Here is a 22,749-nt window from a genome sequence, read left to right as displayed (position 1 = left end):
TCCATATTTTGCTGAGTGACATATGCCAAAATTCATACATTATGCTTGTTCTTAAAGTTCATTTTCTGTTTGGTGATGTTCACTTTGGCCTCTGCATTCCTCTCATCTATGAAATGACCTGTAACATTCCTCTCATCTATGAAATGACCTGTAACATTCCTCTCATCTGTGAAATGACCTGTAACATTCCTCTCATCTGTGAAATGACCTGTAACATTCCTCTCATCTATGAAATGACCTGTAACATTCCTCTCATCTGTGAAATGACCTGTAACATTCCTCTCATCTATGAAATGACCTGTAACATTCCTCTCATCTGTGAAATGACCTGTAACATTCCTCTCATCTATGAAATGACCTGTAACATTCCTCTCATCTGTGAAATGACCTGTAGCATTCCTCTCATCTGTGAAATGACCTGTAACATTCCTCTCATCTGTGAAATGACCTGTAACATTCCTCTCATCTATGAAATGACCTGTAACATTCCTCTCATCTATGAAATGACCTGTAACATTCCTCTCATCTGTGAAATGACCTGTAACATTCCTCTCATCTATGAAATGACCTGTAACATTCCTCTCATCTATGAAATGACCTGTAACATTCCTCTCATCTATGAAATGACCTGTAACATTCCTCTCATCTGTGAAATGACCTGTAGCATTCCTCTCATCTATGAAATGACCTGTAACATTCCTCTCATCTGTGAAATGACCTGTAACATTCCTCTCATCTGTGAAATGACCTGTAACATTCCTCTCATCTGTGAAATGACCTGTAACATTCCTCTCATCTGTGAAATGACCTGTAACATTCCTCTCATCTGTGAAATGACCTGTAACATTCCTCTCATCTATGAAATGACCTGTAACATTCCTCTCATCAAGAAATGACCTGTAACATTCCTCTCATCTGTGAAATGACCTGTAACATTTCTCTCATCTGTGAAATGACCTGTAACATTCCTTGCCATCTCTGCAAAGTTTGACATTTTGTTTTGAGATTCCGGCATGTTCAAAATTGTTATGATATTTTGTCTGGAGTATTGTTCATTGTGGTTTCTGATCTTCATGGCCTCCTTGGATCAATCATTAATATTTTGTAGTTATTTTAGATTTTCACTTTCTTTCCTTGGGTCCTCCAATTCCTTCTCTTGGTAGTTTTCTATGTTCACTGAATTAATGTTATATTTCAACTCTTTTGTTTTGGTTCCAATTTGTCTGACCTCTTTCTTTATTAGTTCTACTTTAAATTTCTCAAACAGCTGAAATACAATGTTAGAAACTGAGCCACTTATTTCGTCTCTGGTCTCTAAGAGACTAATACCAGTTTTGATTTGAAGAAGGTCTCTGTAGATTAATTACATCCTCTTATCACATATCAGTGTTGAGGCTAAATGGCCTCATTAGTGGGATGTTACTGTCCTTTCTACCACTCTGACAACTAGTGTTAGTGGTAAACTGAAGAATTTTTGTGGATTGATCAGATTGTTAGACTTAATTTGACAAGTTCCAGACTTCAGCACTGCTTATTGTAATCATAAAGAGTCTCAGTGAAATTATAGAATGTAATTAGTGCACATTAACACATAGTGTTGAGAGTATTTTTTTAAAAGTGTAAATTGACACAAAGGTGCACAGATAAGTGAAGGAAAGTTCACTTTTTGCAAGAGACACTTAATTCACAAATGAATTGAGACCAAATAGTCCTAAAAGTACTTTCACTAGTCCAAAGTATAAGGTGTTCTGAATGAATTCCAGTGATGTTCCGAATGACTTCCAATCCTGAAGGTGCTGATGTATGATTAGCTTGGAATGTGTGAAGTGATAACAGTCTTGATAAATCACAATTATGCAATTCAGAATATCTTTAAATGAATTCAAAATAATCACAAAATAATGATTTAGCCCAAAAGTATCAACAAGCACTTAGAAATTTCAGTGAATAATTTAAATCCCCTCAAAATTGAGAACAACTAAAAGACTCATTCCACTTTATATGTTAACACTAAATGCTTTCTTGATGTGATTTGCCCTCGTGCCTTACGTTAAAGTAATTTTAAGTATTGTCCAACAATTAGTATTAGTATGTGTTGTAAACGTGGCAGCTGTTTTGGTTCTTGAGACAGATTTGTCTGATTTTTATAGCTAAGGAAATGATGAAAATATTTTGCAAATATCCAAGTGGTGGAGGTTTTACAGCCGTGTTGCAGCTCAGTGAAATAATCTGGGCGATAATTTTCTAATACTTTTGTAAGCGAAATAGTTTTATCACTTGGCTCTTACAGCTAATGAAGTCAAGCAATACAAGGGGAGGTACTGGAAATGGAAATTTAATGTGGTCTTTGCTGCCCAAATTTGAAAGCCTTATTAAAAAACTATTATTTAACAACAATCAAAAAACATTTCATGATTGCCAGTCTCTTTCTCTATTGATAATGAAATGCAATGACATGCTTCTGTTGAACTAAGTCGCTAAATATGCATACACACTGACTTTAAGCAGGGCAACAAATGCCATAATGTTTAGTAAAACCCTAAACAAATTGTAAATAAAATTGTTTTGCATTCAACCTATATTTACCCTGTGGTTCATTAAAGTAAGACAAACAAAAACTGCATCGGTTGTTTTAAACAAAAATGCAGATGATTAGTGACATCAAAAATGTAAATATAACTAACCATAACATGCCTACCATAATAAGCGTCTTCATGAAACAAATATCTTAGTCGCCATGGAACTCCTTAATATGCTGATAAAGGGGATGACCACAAAACCTGCAATACCCTTCATTATGCCTAATATTTCATTCTACAAGGGTCACAAAAATTGCACCAACTTCACATTAAAAAGATAAATTAATACACTGCAATTTTTTTTAGGTGTGTTCCCAATGTATAATGAAGTACTTTACGCATCATTTAATAAATGCTTTTATGCAAAGTTACTCTGTTGATTTGTATATTGTCTACTTAGGTCTAATTAGATGGCTACACTTCTGGTGTGACTTGCACTGAAAAATGTTCCACATATTTCTTATATCTTTGTTCCTGTTCAGTATAAAAAATAACCACCACTCAGAACTTACTGTAGCTTTTTCCCTGTAAGACACACAGAAAGTACATGTATTGGAAATGCAGTAGAGAAACTTTGCACAAAAGTGTTTATTAAATGATCATTAAAGTACACACATTGTTTATGAGAAGCAAATTTGCAGTGTATCTTTTTATGCTGAGATACTTAATCATTGACTGAATGTACCAATGGGTTAAATAAATTTAGTACAGAACCAGCAAGAGGCAGATTTTAAAGCACATGAGTTTTTCACCTTGCTTACATTTTTTCAATTGTTTAGAAGAGAAATGGGTGTTGTCACTAACAAAATCAAGTGCCTGTGGCCATGGCAGTTGCTTTGCATCAGCAGAAAGTGTGATATGATAGATTGTTTTTGGTATTCATCTCTAGTCTCACACCCAGACTTGTTCTAAATAAGATTTTCCTTGCATGAGGAAATTTCTTCCATTTTAAAGATAGCCCTGTGCTGTCTCCCAAGTTTCAGTGAGGATATGAAATTGGTAACAAGGTGTTTGTAAAGCATTCAAAACAAAGTGTATGCTGGTCATGCTGAGTCATGCGTCTGATCAAATGTGCAGCCTGTAATGGTCTAAAAGGTTGAATTAAAATCAATGTTAAGTAACAAGTAGTCTGTTTGAAAGTATTTATTTTTTTGTTATCTTGTCATGGATGAGAATTGCATATAATTAGATGCTAAGTCTATGTTTGTCTGTAATCTGCATGCTGGAAATACAACCATTATGTCAGCACACATAAAGGGCACCACCAACCACTGATAGACTTTCCCACACAAAAAAGGGCACCACCTACCACTGATAGACTTTTTAAAGATGGAAAGACCATCAAGTTGATATGTTTATCTATATTATATTATATCATAGACTGTGTATCATGAATCATATCGATATGCAGCACAGTTGTATTATTTCACTCCTACTTATAATCATGTTTGTTTTTTATAGTTGTAAGCAAATACCAGCATTCCTTGAAAAACATGAAATCTCCAATATAAATAATTTGTCTTTCACCACATTCTAATTATAAAAAAATTAATAATTCGAAAAAATATTTTATTTGTTTTGTTTAATTTATTGTTTGAAGTCACTCAAGGAAGGTAACCACTAATAAGTGATAGTCATTTTCTGGATTAGATTATCATCATTAAATGGTTTTTGCTGCTTGATAGATGTTACACTAATTACAACCCATGCACCAAGCCATCATATGTTCACCTTAGTGAACACATAACCCATCAGCTACCATTTTTCATAATGTATGGTGTATATAACACGATGTCAAGTTAGATGGTCGATACTATTTGTTATAAACTGGATGAGGTGAGTATCGTAAGTGTCAACATTTATGGATGAGTATTTTGACACTGCTGTAATTGAAGAGAGAGTATAATCCTTTTGTGGTAAATGATTTTCATGCATTGATTATTGATATATAAATTATAGCTAGGGGTGTAGTTTGAGCATGGAAGCATAATTTTATTACTAGATAAATGTTTTAAAATTGTCTGATTGTAACTTTGTGTGAGTGCTGAAGTAAAAAAAAATTTATAATTGCTTACAGGGAGCTAATCATTCCTGTTAAGTAATTCAATTCTGACTAAATAGAATGTGTCTGTGTGTATGTCTACATGTAGCTGTAACATGCTTTTCTTGTTATCCTTTATCAACACCTTTTGGTTGTGGTGGTTTTCCATTACAAGAAACAATATAATACATAATTACTATTTATCATGCATCAATAAAGAAACCATTCATCAGATGTGGTGAATTATTAGTTAATGATACTACTCATATATTTACAAATGTATGCAGTGATAGCATTTGCACAAAACCATAATGGGTAGGAAAATACTAACATCATTTGTGATGTAAAAACAATTCTTACCACAGAATAATATAATGGATTTATCTGCTAGTCATTTATTTAATAAAGTGCCTGAATTGTCATGTGCCACTTATCAGTGCTTAGGAACCTGGGGATTCATCATAGAACATATCTTTGTTATTTGTATACATACAAATACATTTCATGTGCACAATCAAGAATGCCTGTGACCAGAAGATTATTTTATTTATTAAAAAAGACAAAACAAATAAGAAATAGTTTTAGTTCAATATACTTTCAAATTGTTCACTTTGAACATCAGTTATGCAAATGCTTAGGTGCAGCAATGTCATCAAATATCATTGTAAATTACCAAATTTCCTACTAATACTATGTCGGATGGCATAATTGTATCTGAAATTTCCTTATTCACTACAAAATAAAGGTTTGTCCCAGATGGCGTTTATTTTTCTCTTACACTGACAAGTTTGCCCAGATGATAAAGTCTTTCAAAATATTCCAATGGTGGGCTAAAAAAACACTGATTAATTATTTCACAGATGAGGGTATAATTACTGATTTTAGAAATGTGTACCAATAATGCATCAATATCACCAATAAAAATGAATGCCTCTCAAGTGGAAACAAGGGTCAGTACAACTCTATTTTCATGCTTACTGCCCTTTATTCCATGAATGTGTACTATTTTATTGTGAAACATGCTTAAATACTGGATGATTTTGTACACTTGAGTTTAAAGGACATGTACCATTTCATGTGCCACTTTCGACTTTCCCATCAATGGAAATTATGCTAACATATTCCTAGCATGTACAAATCAAACTACAGACCACTGTAAAAGGTAAACAAAGTTTCAGATTTGGTTGGGTTTTACCTACTTTTATGTTTTTTTTTTTCTAGCGGCTTTAGATAGCTTCTGTTGAGCAATCCCAATGTTGCAGACCTTTATAACGATAATTGATCCATTTCGTTACATCAATAATGGTGAGCTTCAAAAAAAGGGAAAAGTTCCTAAACTTTTAAAATCTATCCATTTGAAACTGTCTTATATGATAAATGAACATTAATACATCATCTTCATATTTCATGCATTAGACATGATATTTTGGCCTGAATTAGCTTTGACAGTGCTATAGTTTAGCGGATTTTTTTGGGTCCAGGCTAAATATCTTTTCACAGGTTTGGGTGACACTGAGGTCTGATATTAAATAGTGAAAGAAATAATCAGAACATCTTCATCTAGAGAAAAATAACAATTGAATTCAAGATCTGTTAAGAACGTTGGAGACTTGTGAAAGTTTTCAAATATTCACGGAAAATAACTTTAATCTGTCCAGCTATTTTATTTAATATTCACCAGTTTTGATCATTTCATGCAAGAGTTTTATATGCTTAAACACAAATTAATATTATCTTTTTGATATCTTGAAGTATAAAGGTGTGAAAGATCCTGCAACACACTTTCAGGGTTATTTAAATAATTTTAGAAGCATTAAAATGTTCCTTCTAACAAGAAGCTCGCTATTGTCAATACAATAATGTCAAAATACTTGTTTGTAACATTTAATTCAGTCGATTTTTTCAAGGTTGTTACGCGTTTAGGCTTAATATTACAACTTTTCTTTAAAAAAAGATGATACAAAAAACAAAAAACAAAAGCAAACAAACGAACAAACAAAATGGGCCTGTATTGTGCTTTACTATTTGGAGTGCATACGATAAGGATCGGTTTCAAATGTACTATAAATTGGACCCGAAATATCAGCTGCATTATGTACGTACTTCTGTTTGAATAAAATATAAACGTTTAATAAATATCGGTAGTTTAGCTATCTGCTATTCCTGAAACAAATGCCTCTTTATCAGAGATGCATATTTCTTGAGATTCTCTCTCTCTCTCTCTCTCTCTCGAAATACAATAAAGGCGGAATCATTCTGTCGAAAATAAAGACTAAGATCTTTGACTAGAAAATTTCTGAAACTTTGTCCACACAATTAAGAAATGTTTAGTAGTGTCGACACATTGAACAGGGCGTGGCGTTGGATATCCGGAATGTTTTTGCACTCTGCACATTAGAATTGACGTTCAGACATTTTGTTAAGATTAAACTTCAAACACTGCTTTCATGGGAAAGATTACGAGTTGATCCTTAAAGCACGGTTTTATTGTCTCAAGCGATATATTTATGGTCTTTAAACCGTCGCATTACTTTGTCTCATGGCAAATACGCCAACCTGAGAGTAATAAAACTACATGCATTGGGATAATAGTACTTGTTTCATTTTATTTTATTGACCCAGTTTAGACTCCTTGTAATGGTCCACATTAAACCTAGAATTAGAATGGCTTGTTATTCTGATAAGATACAGACTACAAGCCAACTAAGAAAGCCAGTCCCACTATTTTGGAATCTTGTCAAGCAAGAAATTGAAGAATAAACACCAAACTCGGATATTATACGTGGAGGAAACCCACGTAATCGAAATATACCAGGTTAATAGCGGAACTAATGTTTAGAAGATCCTGAAAGTTCTACTACACGAAATTCATTTTGATCAAAGTTATAATACATCAAGTTGCCGATTTTGAGCTGGAACTTCATTTGTGCCTAAAACATTTCAAAAATACTGAGCCATGTTTTTTGGTATGCATATAATGTAATCAATCATCTTTTAAGACAGTGGTATCAGATAGTACTCTCAAGCTTTTCCCCTTCAACGGACAAGAAAAATTCAATCTCATTTATTGTTGAGTGTCATCATATTATTCCGATACAAATAATTTTATTACATTTGATACGTTCCTCTAACTCCAAAAAGTTTTCAGTTTTAAGTAAAATTATAAAGTAACAAAATTAATTTCAATGCTGAATCTGAACCTATTACATAAATCACGGTCGATCCATAATAGCACGTACTATTTCCCCTTCTAGTTCTTTTGATTAATATATGAAACCTGCTCCACTGTTCCACAAAATAAAGTGTCTGAGTACAATTTATTACATTATAAATTATTTTGAACTTGTGTATTATAAATTAAATTTACAAAAGATACTTAAGGTAAAGATAGTATTTCTTTCTTCATAACCTTTTGAGAGTACCTCTATAACGGCAGAAACGATCTGCGGTGCACATATACCTCCAGCAAGAGATGACGTTGCTTCATGAACGAGGCAGTCATAACTTATGACTTGCCCACTTTAAAACTAGACAGGTATATGAACGTTTTAGACAAGGAAGACGAAATAAATCCACATGACTCAACCCAGCTGGAAATCGTTCCAAGGTTTAGGTCTGAGAGAGAGAGAGAGAGAGAGAGAGAGGCATATTAATAGGGTGGGGAAGGAAATACGGAGCGTCTTGGGGCGTCAACATAGCTAATAATTCGTGTCCAAAAATGACCAAAATTGTATGTTTGTACGTTTGTTACTCTTGAATCCTGATCTTTCAGAAAGTAACACCCATATAAAAGAAATTCGCAAACTTTTTTCTGCTGACAGCGTGTGCTTCATGAACAAACTACTATTCTATCCATCGGCCCCCACCCCCTTTCTCGCTCGTACTCTTTCGCATCACCGCGAGTGAGAGGGATCCAGACATCGATCAATACCATCGCCTGGGCACAATAAGTTAAAATAGATGTCTGTCTTAGAATCCGTCATACAATCCCTAGTCGTTAGGCAGTTCGCAGTTTTAAAAGCTCGGAGAACGTATCGACCTTAATTTGCTTGTAGACCTATCTAGTATATTGTTTTAAACAAACAGTCCATGAATAAAACGATTTTGTTAAAATTTATGGTTTCTGCAAATGCTTATCAGTAGTATGTTTAAGGTGAAATTAATGGACGAAATGTAGAAATGAAAGACATACATAAAATGATACCTGATTATCTTGTTTGAATGATAGAATTTAGATGCCCAGGAAAGCCACCAACTGGTATTAAATTGCAGGAAATTCGCTAGCGGGAACTTTACAGTTTTATGTTGACTTATAAGTTTCATTTATTGATCATGTATGGCTTGGGTCTATTTAATGTCAATTTTAAAACCTTATTTTATACAAGTAAAAGAAATTCACAGTGTCGTCTTAAATTTAGTGAACAGTTTATGGATATAAAGTATCAATAAAAATATAAAGAAAAGATGAAATATTTGCGTTATCTTTCTGATATTGCTTAACACACTGTTTATGGCAAGCCCCCGCGTGAACACAAAAAATTTCAGAAATTAAATCAAACTACCTCATATTTGTAACATACATTACTGCAAGAAAATTGGCCATAAGGCATAAAACTGTCCTTATTCAGTATAGTCATTTTAGAAACTATTGTCGCAAAAAAGTACCGAAAATTTGTATACGACCATTTAAGTAGTTATTTAATTAGGAAAACACGTTGAAAATACATGTTTCGGGTTTTAGCCAATATTGCCTAATATTTATTTTTCATTACGAACGACACAATTTCGCTTTGTCTTTGAGAATATTTAAACGTTGCATATGTGTGACTGGTACGGTCATTTATATATCTGTGCTGAAAGTAAAGGCTGGTCCCCATATCTGACCACTGGAGGAAAGATTGGAGTGCCACTGCAGGGAAGAACAATTCCTGACAATATTAGGAACATTAGTTTTCCGAGCGCTTAGCTTCTTTTCACAGTGATTTCATGCCTCAAAGTCCGAGTGTTTTAGTAAATGATTATGATTTATAAAAGCCGAACGATTGGGCACAATAGCAATGATGAACGTTAGAATGTAAAATAAGAACTTAAAGTAAAATTACCAAAATTGCAAGAATAAATCACATATTGTGCCCATCTGACGATCAATACATGATTCAGAGCGAAGATGAGACGAGAAATACAGAAATAAAGTCAGTGCATCACATGTTGAGACAATAATTCCCCAACCAAACCAAACAAGAATATTGACTCAGATGCTTTTCAGCCTGTCGTAAGAAACCAATAAGAGGCATTTTGTTGTCAAATATCAGACCAAGAAAGGATTTAGATTTTGTCAGGACAAGATATAACAAGTTATTGCAAAGATATGACATACTGTAGCATTCGTTCGCCTTTTGAAAGAACGATGTCAGCGTAATAAATCAAATATATGTATATTTTGACTAAATGTATTGTAAAAAAATTGGATTTGATGATGAAGAATCCATCATTTTGGTGTTGTGAAACTGAATATAGGGTGGACCTTAAAAAGAGGAGGTAGAGGAAGGAATATCGGAACATCCATGTGGCCAAAAATATAAATAATATAATGCATAATGCCAACGGACATTGACCTAAAAACTGTCTTGGTGTCATAGCTGTGATTTTAATGCTCTTCTTTTCTACAAGCAATGTACGCAGTGTAATGCATAGCATGCATAAGTTCACTGAATTGTTACCTAATGCAGATCGATATCTTGTTATTGAAAATTGATTTTCGAATGAGAATCTTAATTGTTTATATAAACTACTTTACGATTATAAAGCTGTAGCCTTACCAAGGGAACGCACATCACAATGTCATGAAGATATTGGCTGTGTTACATTATTTTAGAAATCATCACTATGCAATGTCAATATTTTACAGTCTGATTTATTAAACATTATAATGGTGAAAGTCAGTATAAGAGATTTTCAACTCATCATTTTGTTTACGGCTTATTTTCCCATAGCAACCAGAACTGACGATAATTACGAAATATTTTGAGATTCTGTTTTTCATGTCTATGATACATATTTTGATGAAAATATACTCTTAATAACTAAAGGAGACATGAATGCATATATTGTATGTGAAAACGGTTCTGAAGTGATCTGACTCTCAGGAAGAGAATAGAAAAGATAAATATTACTACCGCTGAGATAAGATCTCATGAACATTCCATCACGTATAGATCTAAAGGCATACCATGGACTTCTACAATATACTGTATTATATATGAATACCAGGTAAAATCAGATGTGGTATAAAAGAAAACAAACTAAAAATATAAATAATCACAGCTTATCAACACGTCAAAGTGGAGGGATTAAATGACACTCTTCTGAGCAATTTATATTTAAATTTCAATGATTATGTTCATTATGCAATTTGAAGTGCTGTTAATTACGCGTGAAGAATACCACACCAGAGTCACAAATCCAAACAGAACAATCAGCATGAAAAATAAATAAAAACATAAATTACAACTAGTATCCCGCACACTACCCGAAAACAAAGCGCAAAACACAAAACAAAACAACACATAATGAATGACAGAATACATTTTGCCAAATCTGATCACGTACCAGGAATTACAGCATACATATGTTGAAAGACGATACAAAGACATATTGTTCTCAGACAGGTAAATAGAACTGAAAATGTATCAAAGTGAGGTTTATGCATTCCTGAATATAACCTAAGAGTGTAAGCTAGTGAAATACATTAGATTATGTTTCATGAACTTATAAATAAACGTGTAATAACGTACTCATATTTCAAGCCTGAATTCACATTTGAGGCCATATCGGAAGAATAATGGGCTTGGCAAGGTACATACAGCAATGACAAAAAAATCGTGTGGATAATGAAACCAAACAGGAAGCGTTAGATGCCCAGATATTACCATTAATAGAAAACACGGACGCGAAAAAAGAATTCAGAACGAAACACAGGTGAGATAATGTATACAACGAGTAGGCATTTGAAGAAATAGGAAATAGTGCAGAACTGTGAATAGGTGAATTCCACTAACTCGTACTAGAAAGCAGGAACGATATTTCAGATTATGGATAAATTGTATTCCATGGAGTAGAATCGAATGATTCCTATGAATGTGTCAGATTATGGAAACTGTACTTTTCTAAATTAAGTGACAGAACAGCTGAGGAGATTCTTGACGTAAAGGATGTTGAAATATGTACGAATACAACAAGTTTGAGAGTGATAACATACCATGTGATCTTGTCAAAGAAGAGGAGCAGGTATTTAAACATATCAATCCACTAGAAATTTTTAAAAATTTATCTGATATCAATTTCACGAGCAGCAAATATAATATGACGGGAAATAATTGATCAGACATTTAACTGCCCTTTTTAATGCATAATCTAATTTGAGTATTTGCTAACTCTCTCTCTCTCTCTCTCTCTCTCTCTCTCTATATATATATATAACAAATTTATCCGTTAAATTAAGAAAATTGAACAGATTAGATGCATCTGATGAATTAGCGAGGTGTAACTTTGACATCTTGTTTGGGTAAATTGCTTAAAATATATTCTTGAAGACCGGACTCCTAATAATTTACACAAAATAAAGTTTCCGATTCCATATAATTTTGGATTTTGTAATGATGCCGGAGCAATTAATGCTGCATTAACCCTTCAAGAATGCCTGATGTGCTATATAAATCATAGCTCGACTAATTGTGGTACTGTGATGTATTGAAAAATTAACATATTTGCAGATTAACAACAAAATATGGAGTATACAGTCAAGAGCCTGTGCATTGTGTAGGACGTACATGTCAGTTACAAAGGAAAGATGGTTAAGAGCGTGCAACAAAGACGGTTTTTTTTGTCCTCGTGTACAAAAATGATTTATTTGATGTGATGTGAAGTGATTTTGGATTTTTAACGTAGCTTCAACAATGTTTCAGTCATATCACTACTATCTGCAATGTGGCAGTTTATAGTGATGTCTAGCACAGGGGCATCATGCCGCAGACATGTAGCATGATGTCCCACCCAGTCACATTATCCTGACACCAGGCCGACCAGTCCTAACAATAACCTCGTAATGCTGAAGGCCCAGCGATGCAGCTGTTAGTATCATTGTTGTAAGTCTTTAGTATGACTCGGACGGGGATCGAACCCACGACCTCCCGCATCGGAGGCGGACGCTCTAACCACTAGGCCACCGGGCCGGTGATTTATTTAATGAATGAGTGAAGACTAACCGTGGTTTAACAATGCGCCAGACGAACATACCTGACGTCCTTCTAGCAGACGATGCCATGATTTTAAGTCCAACGTTGAATATATTACAGATAGTTTTAAGATAGTGATGATCCGTATGCCCAAAAGTGGAAATTAAAATATAATCATAAAAAATCTCAAACGAAACTGGTTAATATTTAGTAGAAACAAGGAAGTGTATTTATTAGTGTGAATTACATTGTGATTAAGGAATATTTCCAGAACAAATAAAGGTGAAATATTCAAGAATAATTAAAGTTAATGACAGTGTAGATCAGTTCTGAGATAAAGCTAAACATGTAATAAACTCATTATATTCAACTAGATTGAATGCAGATTAAAATATTACATTAATACTGTCACAGTCTGGGAAAGACATATTTACCCTGTTTTGTATGGTTTGATCTGTTATTCATATGACGTATCAGAGCATGAAAATATTGGGAAAAGTTCAACGATATTTTAATCGTGCAGCACAGTGTGTTCTTCAAAGATCACTTATAACATCAGCAAAGTATGGGTTGTTTTCACAGAAGTCACAACCGAGTACGCAAATACCCACAATGAAACGCGCGCGCGCCTTGCGCCGCCATTTTGAATCCCTAACAAACCTTTGTCAACATTAGTCATCATGTATATTCAAGATAATAATCTGATTTAACTATCGACAAGGACATTTACGTCATCCAAACGATACATAGATTATACTTGAAATTAAGCACCATATCGCACGAAAATAAAAATAAAGCTGGATGTTCCCTTGCTTATATCGAAAGACAGAATAATGAATTTGAACCGTAAGCGTGTATATTGCTATTAAATAAAAATTCAGTCATTGTTTTGCTTTTACAAACAGACAATACTGACATTTTAAAAAAGTGTTTCGTATCATATCCCTAAGCTTGTCATCTTGAAAAAGCATTTTCGGACACTGATTTTTGGGATGCAAATATCAGTTCTGAATTAACATTTCATAGCACGTGTTTTATGTCAGAACTTTTATGTACAAATACTTTTCGCAACAACACGTGTTTGTGACAAAGACAGTTGACAAACAAATTTGATTAGTATGGCCACATATCGTATTTGTGGTGGAGATGATGGCCGTAGGATGATATCGAATGAAAGCGATAACCGTTCAAAGAAGTTTCATCTTCAGTGTATTCAAACAAAACACGTGCCTAACGGAACATGACTTTGTGTCGAATGTCAAAGCGAAGTATTCCTGAAATGATTTAAGAAATATGAAATTAGCTTTTTAACTTGAACGATAACCAAATTATTGATTTCAGCCCATGAAAACTGAAAATCATTTCATTTTTCTACTTGTTTGTGTATCCATTTGTTTATGCGTTTGTTTATCGATCGATCTATTTGTTTACAAAAGAATAACAAAGATGGTTGAAATTTAAACGTTTTACTTGAAGAAAACAAGTAGGAAAGTCACGCATTCGGTCTTGTGCGGTTGACATGCACAGAATGTGATGTATTATTATATTTTTACGCACACAATTACAACTTGCATTCGTAATTACGCTAGAAGAACAGTGCTATTAGGTGCCGGTTTGCAGGGCAAGGGACTCAAAATGGTTGATATGGAAGTACACACGTTTTGTGACGTCACGTGAAAACAACGGATACGTCAACGTAGTAAGGTGGCGCTCACCAGATAATATGTACTTTTGAGAGAGTGACGTATGTAAGGTGAAGTAGTTCGCATTTAAAACATGCACAGTGGAGAGAACGTTTGCATACCTCTATGCTACATTAATGTAATGTGGATGATATTTCTTTTGGATATTGTACTTTTGGAAATTTTACATGATTTAAGCACACTGCTAACTAAAATGACTGCTCCCTTGTGTTAAAAAATCAGTCTGAATTAGTCTAAAGTACACTATACATAGCAGCTATTAAAATAGGGAAAATGAATTTTGCCAGACTAGACAATACCAGCTTCTGAAAGTGCAATGAATGAATTACCAAATATATAAAATGTAAAAAAAGTTATCGGCTCTTTTTTATACAATTGACCTCTGAAGTTCAGGAAGTGAAAATGACCAAGTAGAGCTAGCACTTTTTTGAAAGGTGCACATTTGAAGTAAGGCCAAGCTGTATACTCTATAACCCATAGTACACCCATCAATCATACACCAAAATAAAGGGAATTAAAGGTTCTTTGCATTATACCTAAGATATACAAGGTCTTTTTTAAATAGCCAGTATAACCAGTGAGGAAAGCCGGGGACATTCTTTTTCTTTAAATTCCTAACCCTATGCAAAATGCAAAACTGTATAGCGCCACCTAACAAAGGCACGGTTACTGACCTTACACAAAATATTATTTGTTGTTCTAAGATTTGATACTCCAGTAGTTTTACCCAAGTCTCTTCATTAGTGATTGTTGAGTAATCTGCACCTTAGTTGTTATATATAAAAAAAAGAACTTATAAACGAAAAAATTATCGAGTGCTGTGGACTTTTACAATGGCAGACTGACACTAAATTGGGTCAGTGAACACGGACGTCAGGTCCACTCTTTACTACTACTGGGGGATAGTTCACTTTTTTTTCCAATATGATGCGCTTTCATTGTGACATCATAATGCGAAATTCAATCCGATTTGCTCTGTATCACATCTATTGGTTGGCCTCGTCTAAACATGTCGAAGTATTTTAACATCGATTTGCGTCGCATGCATATCTTGGCGCATTTATGTATAGATCTTTCAAAGAATATTGATTGATGAGGGGCGAACTTAAGGGAATAATTGCCATTTAAAGGTGTGTGTAATCAAATTCTAAATAGCTGCAACAGTCAGTAACGAATGCTATCATGACCTGTATGACTTATCCTTTACGGCATGCGTCCTTGTTTAAAATTTTTAAACAACTTTGTTGGGCTGGTGGCATCCTAAATAGTGTGCCCGTTTCAGAATCCTTTTTATCCATTGTTTCCTCTTTCTTTCCTCTATTTTATACGGTTTGTATTACCGGTCGCTCGAACATGTAGAAGTCAAGAACTTCTCGTGGCTTTTGCGTGTAATGTTTTTCGTGTGGATGGAAATTGTTTCTTGTTAAGCTCTGAGTTCGAAATATCGGGAAACTCTTTTGCATTTGCACCGTAAGCGATGTATGTGAACAGCTTGCATTTGAGCCGTTATCGACGTATGCATTTGTCATATATGACTGAGTTTAATTTCCAGCATTACATATATATATATGTAACAAATCGTAGTAAAAATATGGCGCGGTTTGAGTCAGAAATTCTGCGCATTAAAAGTAAATACGGTTTATCGGCAGCTTTGAAATTCCACAAAGAAGTCATTATTCACCACTTGATTGATAATAACATAGCGTAGAATATCCAGATATGGTCTGGCAAGCCTTACGTTGAAAAGGGGTCATGGCGGACACGGTGAGGTTAGTGTAACCATGCCAATTTATTTTATCGTGTAAGGGCCTAATACATTCAAAATAAGCCAAACTTCTTTCACAACATGATTATACTTTTATAGTAGATTTCTACACTGTTTGTTTTTCTGACTTTAGTAATGATTGTTTTTGCTCCATTACATGATATAGGATCAGTTCGTAGCCACAACCACAACAAATCAAGCTGAGGTTACGACATCGTAGCTAGACTAAGCACACATCACCAACAATGATGCATCTGAGTGTGCTATATGCTGTTCTGTCTGGTGTATATTTATAATTCTCTCTCTCTCTCTCTCTCTCTCTCTCTCTCTCTCAGGAATTGTAAACTATTTAAAGGCAATTTATCGTTCTTGTAACAGTACTGAAGATATATAAGGTCTTTTTCTTAAAAAGCAAATAACCCGGATTGCCCACGAGGAAAACCTGTGTAGTTCTTCTATTTTTTAAAAACTCAAACCATGTGCAAAGTACAAAACTGTACAAACGATCGTTTTAGTTAATCTAAATATATATTGATGAGAGACCAAATGAGTTCTACTGAAAGTTCTGACAACAATCAACCATTTTATGACCTCTAATTTCCTATTCTCTTAACAGTGATTCCTACACATAACTTTACTAAGCAAAGATGGATTTCTACGACATTCAGCATGCGCCTTTATATGAAGAAGTTGTAGAATTGGTTTGATTTCTAGTGCTTTATTACATAATTTACAGGAGTTGTGATCCCTAATTTTCCGGTTTTCTGACTTGTTCTCCCTTCAGCATTACTTTGTGAAGAATAGCTGGATTTCAAACAGATTTAGGATGCAACTTTATATTGAGAAGACTTGAAATAAGTTTGTTAGCTTACAAGGTATAATTTACAAGTTAATTATAATTTATAAGTTAATGGCACATAATTTCATCCCTATGGACTTCGGTTTCCGTAGCTTTTCTTTAGGAAGGATTGTTGGATTTTAATTAGATTCAGCATGCAGCTTGATACAGGCGAGTTCTTGATTGAGTTTAATTTCCAGCATTCCATATTTTTAGTATTGTTGTTGCAATTATTATTATTATTACGTTGACAACAACGATGATAATGACAATTTTACCCTTGATAATCCTTTACCTATTGACCTTGATTTCTCACAACATTACGTTATCAAGGGTCTTAGATCACAACCAAATGTGGATCTTGAATGAGTTATGTTAATGGCCTTCCAAGAAGGCATTTAGAAGAGTGAATTGGACCCGATTGCCTGCCCTCCATACGTTGATTTCCGCACCATAACATTTGTTTGGTGTGTGTGTGTGTGTGTGTGTGTGTGCTCTACATATATTATGAACTTCTGAGACAGTGGTGGTGTTGCAACACGCAGAGTGGAGAGAATGTTGGTATACCTCCATGTTACTGTCATATACTGTGGCTGAAATTTATTTGAATATCGTACTTGTGGAAATTGTACATCATCTAATCTCACCTCTAACTAAAATGACTGCTCCCTTGTGCTAAAGATTCAGCCTGAATTAGATTAAAGTACACTATATTTAGCATTTATTAAAACTGGGACAACACCTTTTTGCCAAACTAGACAATACCAGGTTCTGAAAGTGCACTGAATGAATCACCATATATAATAATTGTAAAAAGTTATCGACCTTTTAATAACTTACCTCCGAAGTCCAGGAAGTGAAAATGACAAAGTGGAGCTAGCTGTTTTTTTAAGGTGCACATCAGAAGTAAAGCCAAGCTGAATACTCTATAACCCATATTACACATATCAATCATACACTAAAATAAAGGGAATTAACATTTATTTTGAACAATACATAAGACACACAGCGTCTTTTCAAAATTCTTTTTCTTTAATACTTTCCAAAATACGAAACTGTAGCGCCACCTTTATTACGTAATGTTCGATTACAACCAAATGTATAATGAACTATTGTTTTGATGAGATATAGATTAAGTTTTAGTCCAACATTCCATGTCATAATAACGAATATTTATGGCTCCTGAAAGACCATTCTCCTAATTTGTGTTTCACAACACAAGTTCTTCTGTTTAAGGCGCTGCTAAGGAGATTGTAATGAGTGACTTGATTTTAGGATTGTACGGTTAGTGTAGAGCTGATCCGTCGAGTGGAATGCAGGGATGCAGTATAGCTTTAAAAAACGACATTGTGACAATTTAATATTAATGGAGAAAAATGATTATATAGTAAAATATATTTAACTACCAACATTTCATCGATATTTCGGAACATATTCGTTACTTGCGTAAAGAAAATTCCTCCAATTTACCAAACGACTTTATCATGATTATAAATGTGTGATTAACATATATTCAGTTAAGATAAAACCTGTAGAAACAGTAGTACGAGTTGCAGAATTTGTTTTTCTTGCTATTGTTCCAACAGCAATAGCAGTAATACTAGTTCTACCATTACTACTATATCTACTAATACTAATTTTGGGGTTGGTGACTCTACTACTACTGTGATTAGAAACACTGTGGCACAATACTACTGCTATTACTAATAATAATGATTGTTATGTATATTTAATTTAATTGTTTGTTTGTTTATTTTAAATTTTTTATTTCATTATATGCTTTTGTGTGTAACATTGTTTGCTGTACTTGACCTTGTCCAAAACTGAATTCATTTCTGCTCGAGCTGACTGACGTTTTGAATTTTTTTTATTTCATTTATGTAAACAACTAATAATAGCTTCATTATTTTCTATGTGTATGAGCTTATTATCAGGATTATTATTCAGGTAAATAAGAAGTAGTCAATATGTTTGCTGATCAGGGTCAGGGTTTTGGAGATTCCTAAGTGAATTTTGTAGGCTATTGTATTGTAGATAAAAAAGGCTCATTAGATCATTCTAGAAAGTTATTATCCATTAGGTAATGGTTGCTTTTAGAAAATGCTAATTGTGACACGAGGTCAAGCAGAGAACTAAATTATCTTGTGACTGTGAGGATTTTACCAGCCGTGCTTTATCAACTGGCACTTTAAGTTGTATTATGTTGTGATCAGTTTGGGCTGAATTTTTCTTTTTAAAATCATTGAATTCAAGTTATTATTTTCTCTGGAAATACAAAAGTGCTCTGATAACATTCTTGGAAAAAGATACTCATTGGAATTTGAAATGAATTCAAACCTGGAATAATATTTATGTGATTCAGCAAGGGACTGTTGATACACCAACACTTCGCAGTCTATAACAGACACATCATCGCCTTCAATTTTGGATCTCTTCGGGACTTGAACTGAGTTTTATTCAGGACTTTTTATTACTAGGACTTGGGTCTTGGACTTGGGTTTTTTGCCGATGGTATATTTGCTTAGAGGTTTATTCTAGAAAGATGCCTGTAACAATATTTCTGATTTCAGCGGTCGCTGTTGAGCTCACACTTCGGTGATGTACTTTTGGTTTCATGTCTTACATCAAATTATATTTTCAAGATCAACAACAACGACAACAGCTATCATTGGTTCTCACGATCTTCATGACAAAAGAAACTTGGTCTGAAAATGTCATTTTGCGAACATGAGGGGTGTCCCTGGACACATATTACACACCAAGAGGTGAACGAAAATGTGACCATTCAGACGTGAATAACCGTCCCAGATGTAGAAACTTGGGAACTTTTCATTTTATGAAGCGCATATGTTATAATACTTCTGCACATGAATTCAAACTCAGGCTTAACTATAGCTATGGAAAACTTTCTTACGCAGAGTTGCTGCAATGCAATTAGTAGCAATATAAACAACTCTTCACATCTGACATATGTTACGAATAAAGGAAGGATGTCTAACATCCCGTTTCATCTAGTTGTTATTACTTGGAATGTACCATAATATCCAGGACCAGACGTATCAAATGACTAAGAACAAAAATAATATTTGATGTCTACTGGAATAAATGTTTATCACCTACTTGCTCCATGGCCCAAACAAAGTGTCGGCCACACTTGACCTTTTGACGGAAGCTTTGGCCTCTGCTGACCAAAGAGAACATTTGTCCACCTAGACAGTCATAGGTCTATCAATTTTCTTTAAATTACTTTAGCTTAATTATGAAAGAACGAACCATCAAATTACTCCATCACCGACCCATTTTAAGTACAACACTTTACCTCTGAAGGACATTGTTACGGTCATATCTCGCTTTTGCTGACAATTTTAATGGGTGGATAAAAACCAGACTAATTTAATTCATACATAAATTTCCCTTAGGAAATTACCACAATTATATTTTTCAGTTCGCTTGTAGTACGTTACAGCTACGGACTCTTCATCTAGCCGCTACGTAAGTGGATATGGCTTTAATGAGGCCAAACATAGTGGACGATGGTTACAAAAATTGGATAAAAGTTGCTTTGGCCCTGTACTACACGAAAGAAGGTCTCCGCAACTTCATTCAGAAGGAAATTAATGACATGCACACATCCCTAGTTGGGGTTATCCACAAAGGAACAGCAGGGACACTGCCTCGTTGCAACTATTGCAACGCTAGGGACATCATATGGCATAAAACGAACATAGCGTGGGAATATCGGAGACCATGTCCATCACACATTTGCAATGAATGGATGAAACAATTGATATCCCTTCACAGGGATCCTACTTCGGAATACATTTGTTGGAACAATTGCGATGTCACAAATTGGCCGTTCAGTTCCTGGGAATGTGCAAAGATGTTTATGCCCCGGGGTCAGAGAGCCTCAAACACAGATCCAAAGATGAGCGATATCCAGGCCCTTATGAGCTTGATGTACAACTGTAAATATTTTCATTATATGCATAGAACTTATCCAGGAAAACTGTCCCCGCTGGGAGTGTGGAATGCATCTGAGGTTAGTATGTGACTTTAAGCTTTCGTTAAAAAAAGTCTAGAGTACTAAAACGATATGTCCAACTATGATTTGACATGCAGAAGGATTGATTGTGAATGTGTCTGTCAGGCCGAAGCTAATTAGATTTTATTTCATGTTTATATGCCTGCTATATGACTGAGGTTCTTGTTTATGACGGCCATGTCCATTTGTACCTCAATCCCGTACGAAATTGACTTTTGTGCATTCAGATGCGTGATGTACTATATTATGCCAATATTTTTCGGATTGTATATACAGTGAAACTTGCCAATAAACGTCACCACTGGGACGATGCAGTTACATTCTGTATGGAAATGTATCCTTTATACAGAGGTTAAAATGTAACGAAAATAAAGAAAGGGAGTATAAGATGTTATCCTTTCGTAATTGGTGTCTTTTATATGAAAGTGTCCACTAAGGCAGATTTCACTGTAGAAGATGTATACAAGTACCTTCCAATTAAAATGAAAATAAACAGTTCGCCAGAATATTCATCATTGTCTTGATAAAAACGTTCATGCTTTATCAAATTTCTAACTTGAAATCATTTTGGTGATTTCGCATGGTCACTACGTTTATGTGTTCTTTGGCAGGTGTTGAAAATCAGGAATCTGGTTATGCATGCAGAAGATATGACGCTGACAAATGACTCGATGCAAAGGTCAATCCAGACAATAATTCAATTATTGCAGGACCCAATCCACCTTAGATCCCTGGAAGAATGTAAAAGTACCGTAGAAACTATATGCAAGGTTTGTTATCCTCAAGTACAGAATTCCCATCGAGATCAAATACCAAAGTTTTAATTGAGGTGCAAAAATTTTCTTAAGTCATTTGGTTATGAATCACACACACACACACACACACAGATATATATATATATATATATATATATATATATATATATATATATATATATATCCTTTTATGAGTTTCAGTTTTGAGTTTAAGGTTGATATTCTTAAAAAGACTAAAACAATTAAAACAATCATATGTCATAATTATTACTGCTGATTGTAAAAACAGTTTTCAGACTTTAAATAATATTATGCCATTCTTTTTACAGATACGTGATAGTGAACTAGATTTAGTCTTCAGGTAGACTCAGGACGGAAATCGCTATGGAAAGAGATGATGCCTTGCAACCAGATTGTTGCACTGCCACAGCAACATTTAGAGCCTCCTAGGCATCTTCATACCTTGGTTATGAGAATCACAGAAGATCTAAAAAATGTGTCAGGGGGCTGCACGCATTGAGAATAAATTAGTCTTTTTACAGCGACAATTCCATCACATTCCTAAAGATATGTACGTTGATGTGTTTCGGTCAAACCTGTTAGTTGTGGCCAGTATAACACACTATTTTGTTTTTGCTGTTTCAGAATTAATAGTAGTAGTTTGCTTGTACTACATTTGCTGCTATTACCAGTTTTCAATGACAATACAATTACTCCACCTCCTATTAAACGCATGTTCAATTACACGTACATGTTGTATATTGATTCATTCATGGTATAAGGTAGATAACC

The 22,749-nt window shown here is 34.3% G+C and overlaps 2 protein-coding genes and 1 non-coding gene across 9 annotated transcripts in view; 2 read left to right on the top strand and 1 right to left on the bottom strand.

Moving 5' to 3' along the window:
* The window catches only part of LOC149773802 (arsenite methyltransferase-like), a 248,677-nt gene that overhangs the window by 86,490 nt on the left and 139,438 nt on the right, over positions 1–22,749 (top strand). The window lies entirely within an intron of this gene.
* On the top strand, positions 11,319–22,703 carry LOC149773807 (uncharacterized protein CXorf38-like). Of its 6 annotated transcripts, none has more exons than XM_089945960.1 (4): positions 11,326–11,598; positions 20,606–21,199; positions 21,814–21,972; positions 22,287–22,703. In XM_089945960.1, the coding sequence occupies exons 2-4, from the start codon at positions 20,663–20,665 to the stop codon at positions 22,320–22,322; spliced, it is 732 nt and encodes a 243-aa protein (XP_089802086.1). In that variant the 5' UTR covers positions 11,326–11,598; positions 20,606–20,662; the 3' UTR covers positions 22,323–22,703. The 6 variants fall into 6 exon arrangements, with proteins under 6 accessions (XP_089802087.1, XP_089802086.1, XP_089802085.1 ...); XM_089945959.1 differs by having other exon boundaries at positions 11,327–11,598; positions 19,731–21,199; XM_089945957.1 differs by having other exon boundaries at positions 11,327–11,907.
* On the bottom strand, positions 12,779–12,851 carry Trnar-ccg (transfer RNA arginine (anticodon CCG)). Its single transcript has one exon. It is a non-coding gene; the product is annotated as a tRNA-Arg (tRNA).

Source organism: Sinohyriopsis cumingii, unplaced genomic scaffold (assembly GCF_028554795.1).
Source record: "Sinohyriopsis cumingii isolate HCF-2022 unplaced genomic scaffold, ASM2855479v2 utg000552l, whole genome shotgun sequence".
In the NCBI taxonomy this organism is placed as follows: domain Eukaryota; kingdom Metazoa; phylum Mollusca; class Bivalvia; order Unionida; family Unionidae; genus Sinohyriopsis; species Sinohyriopsis cumingii.
The sequence above is the reverse complement of the archived record's forward strand: the minus strand, read 5'-3'. Positions and strand labels throughout refer to the sequence as shown.

Excerpts from the sequence above, each read along its gene's own strand:
- LOC149773807 (XM_089945960.1), top strand. The coding sequence starts at position 20,663 with ATGGCTTTAATGAGGCCAAACATAGTGGACGATGGTTACAAAAATTGG. Across the intron at positions 21,200-21,813 it reads GAGTGTGGAATGCATCTGAG|GTGTTGAAAATCAGGAATCT; the intron begins GTTAGTATGTGA and ends GTTCTTTGGCAG. Across the intron at positions 21,973-22,286 it reads CCGTAGAAACTATATGCAAG|ATACGTGATAGTGAACTAGA; the intron begins GTTTGTTATCCT and ends TTCTTTTTACAG.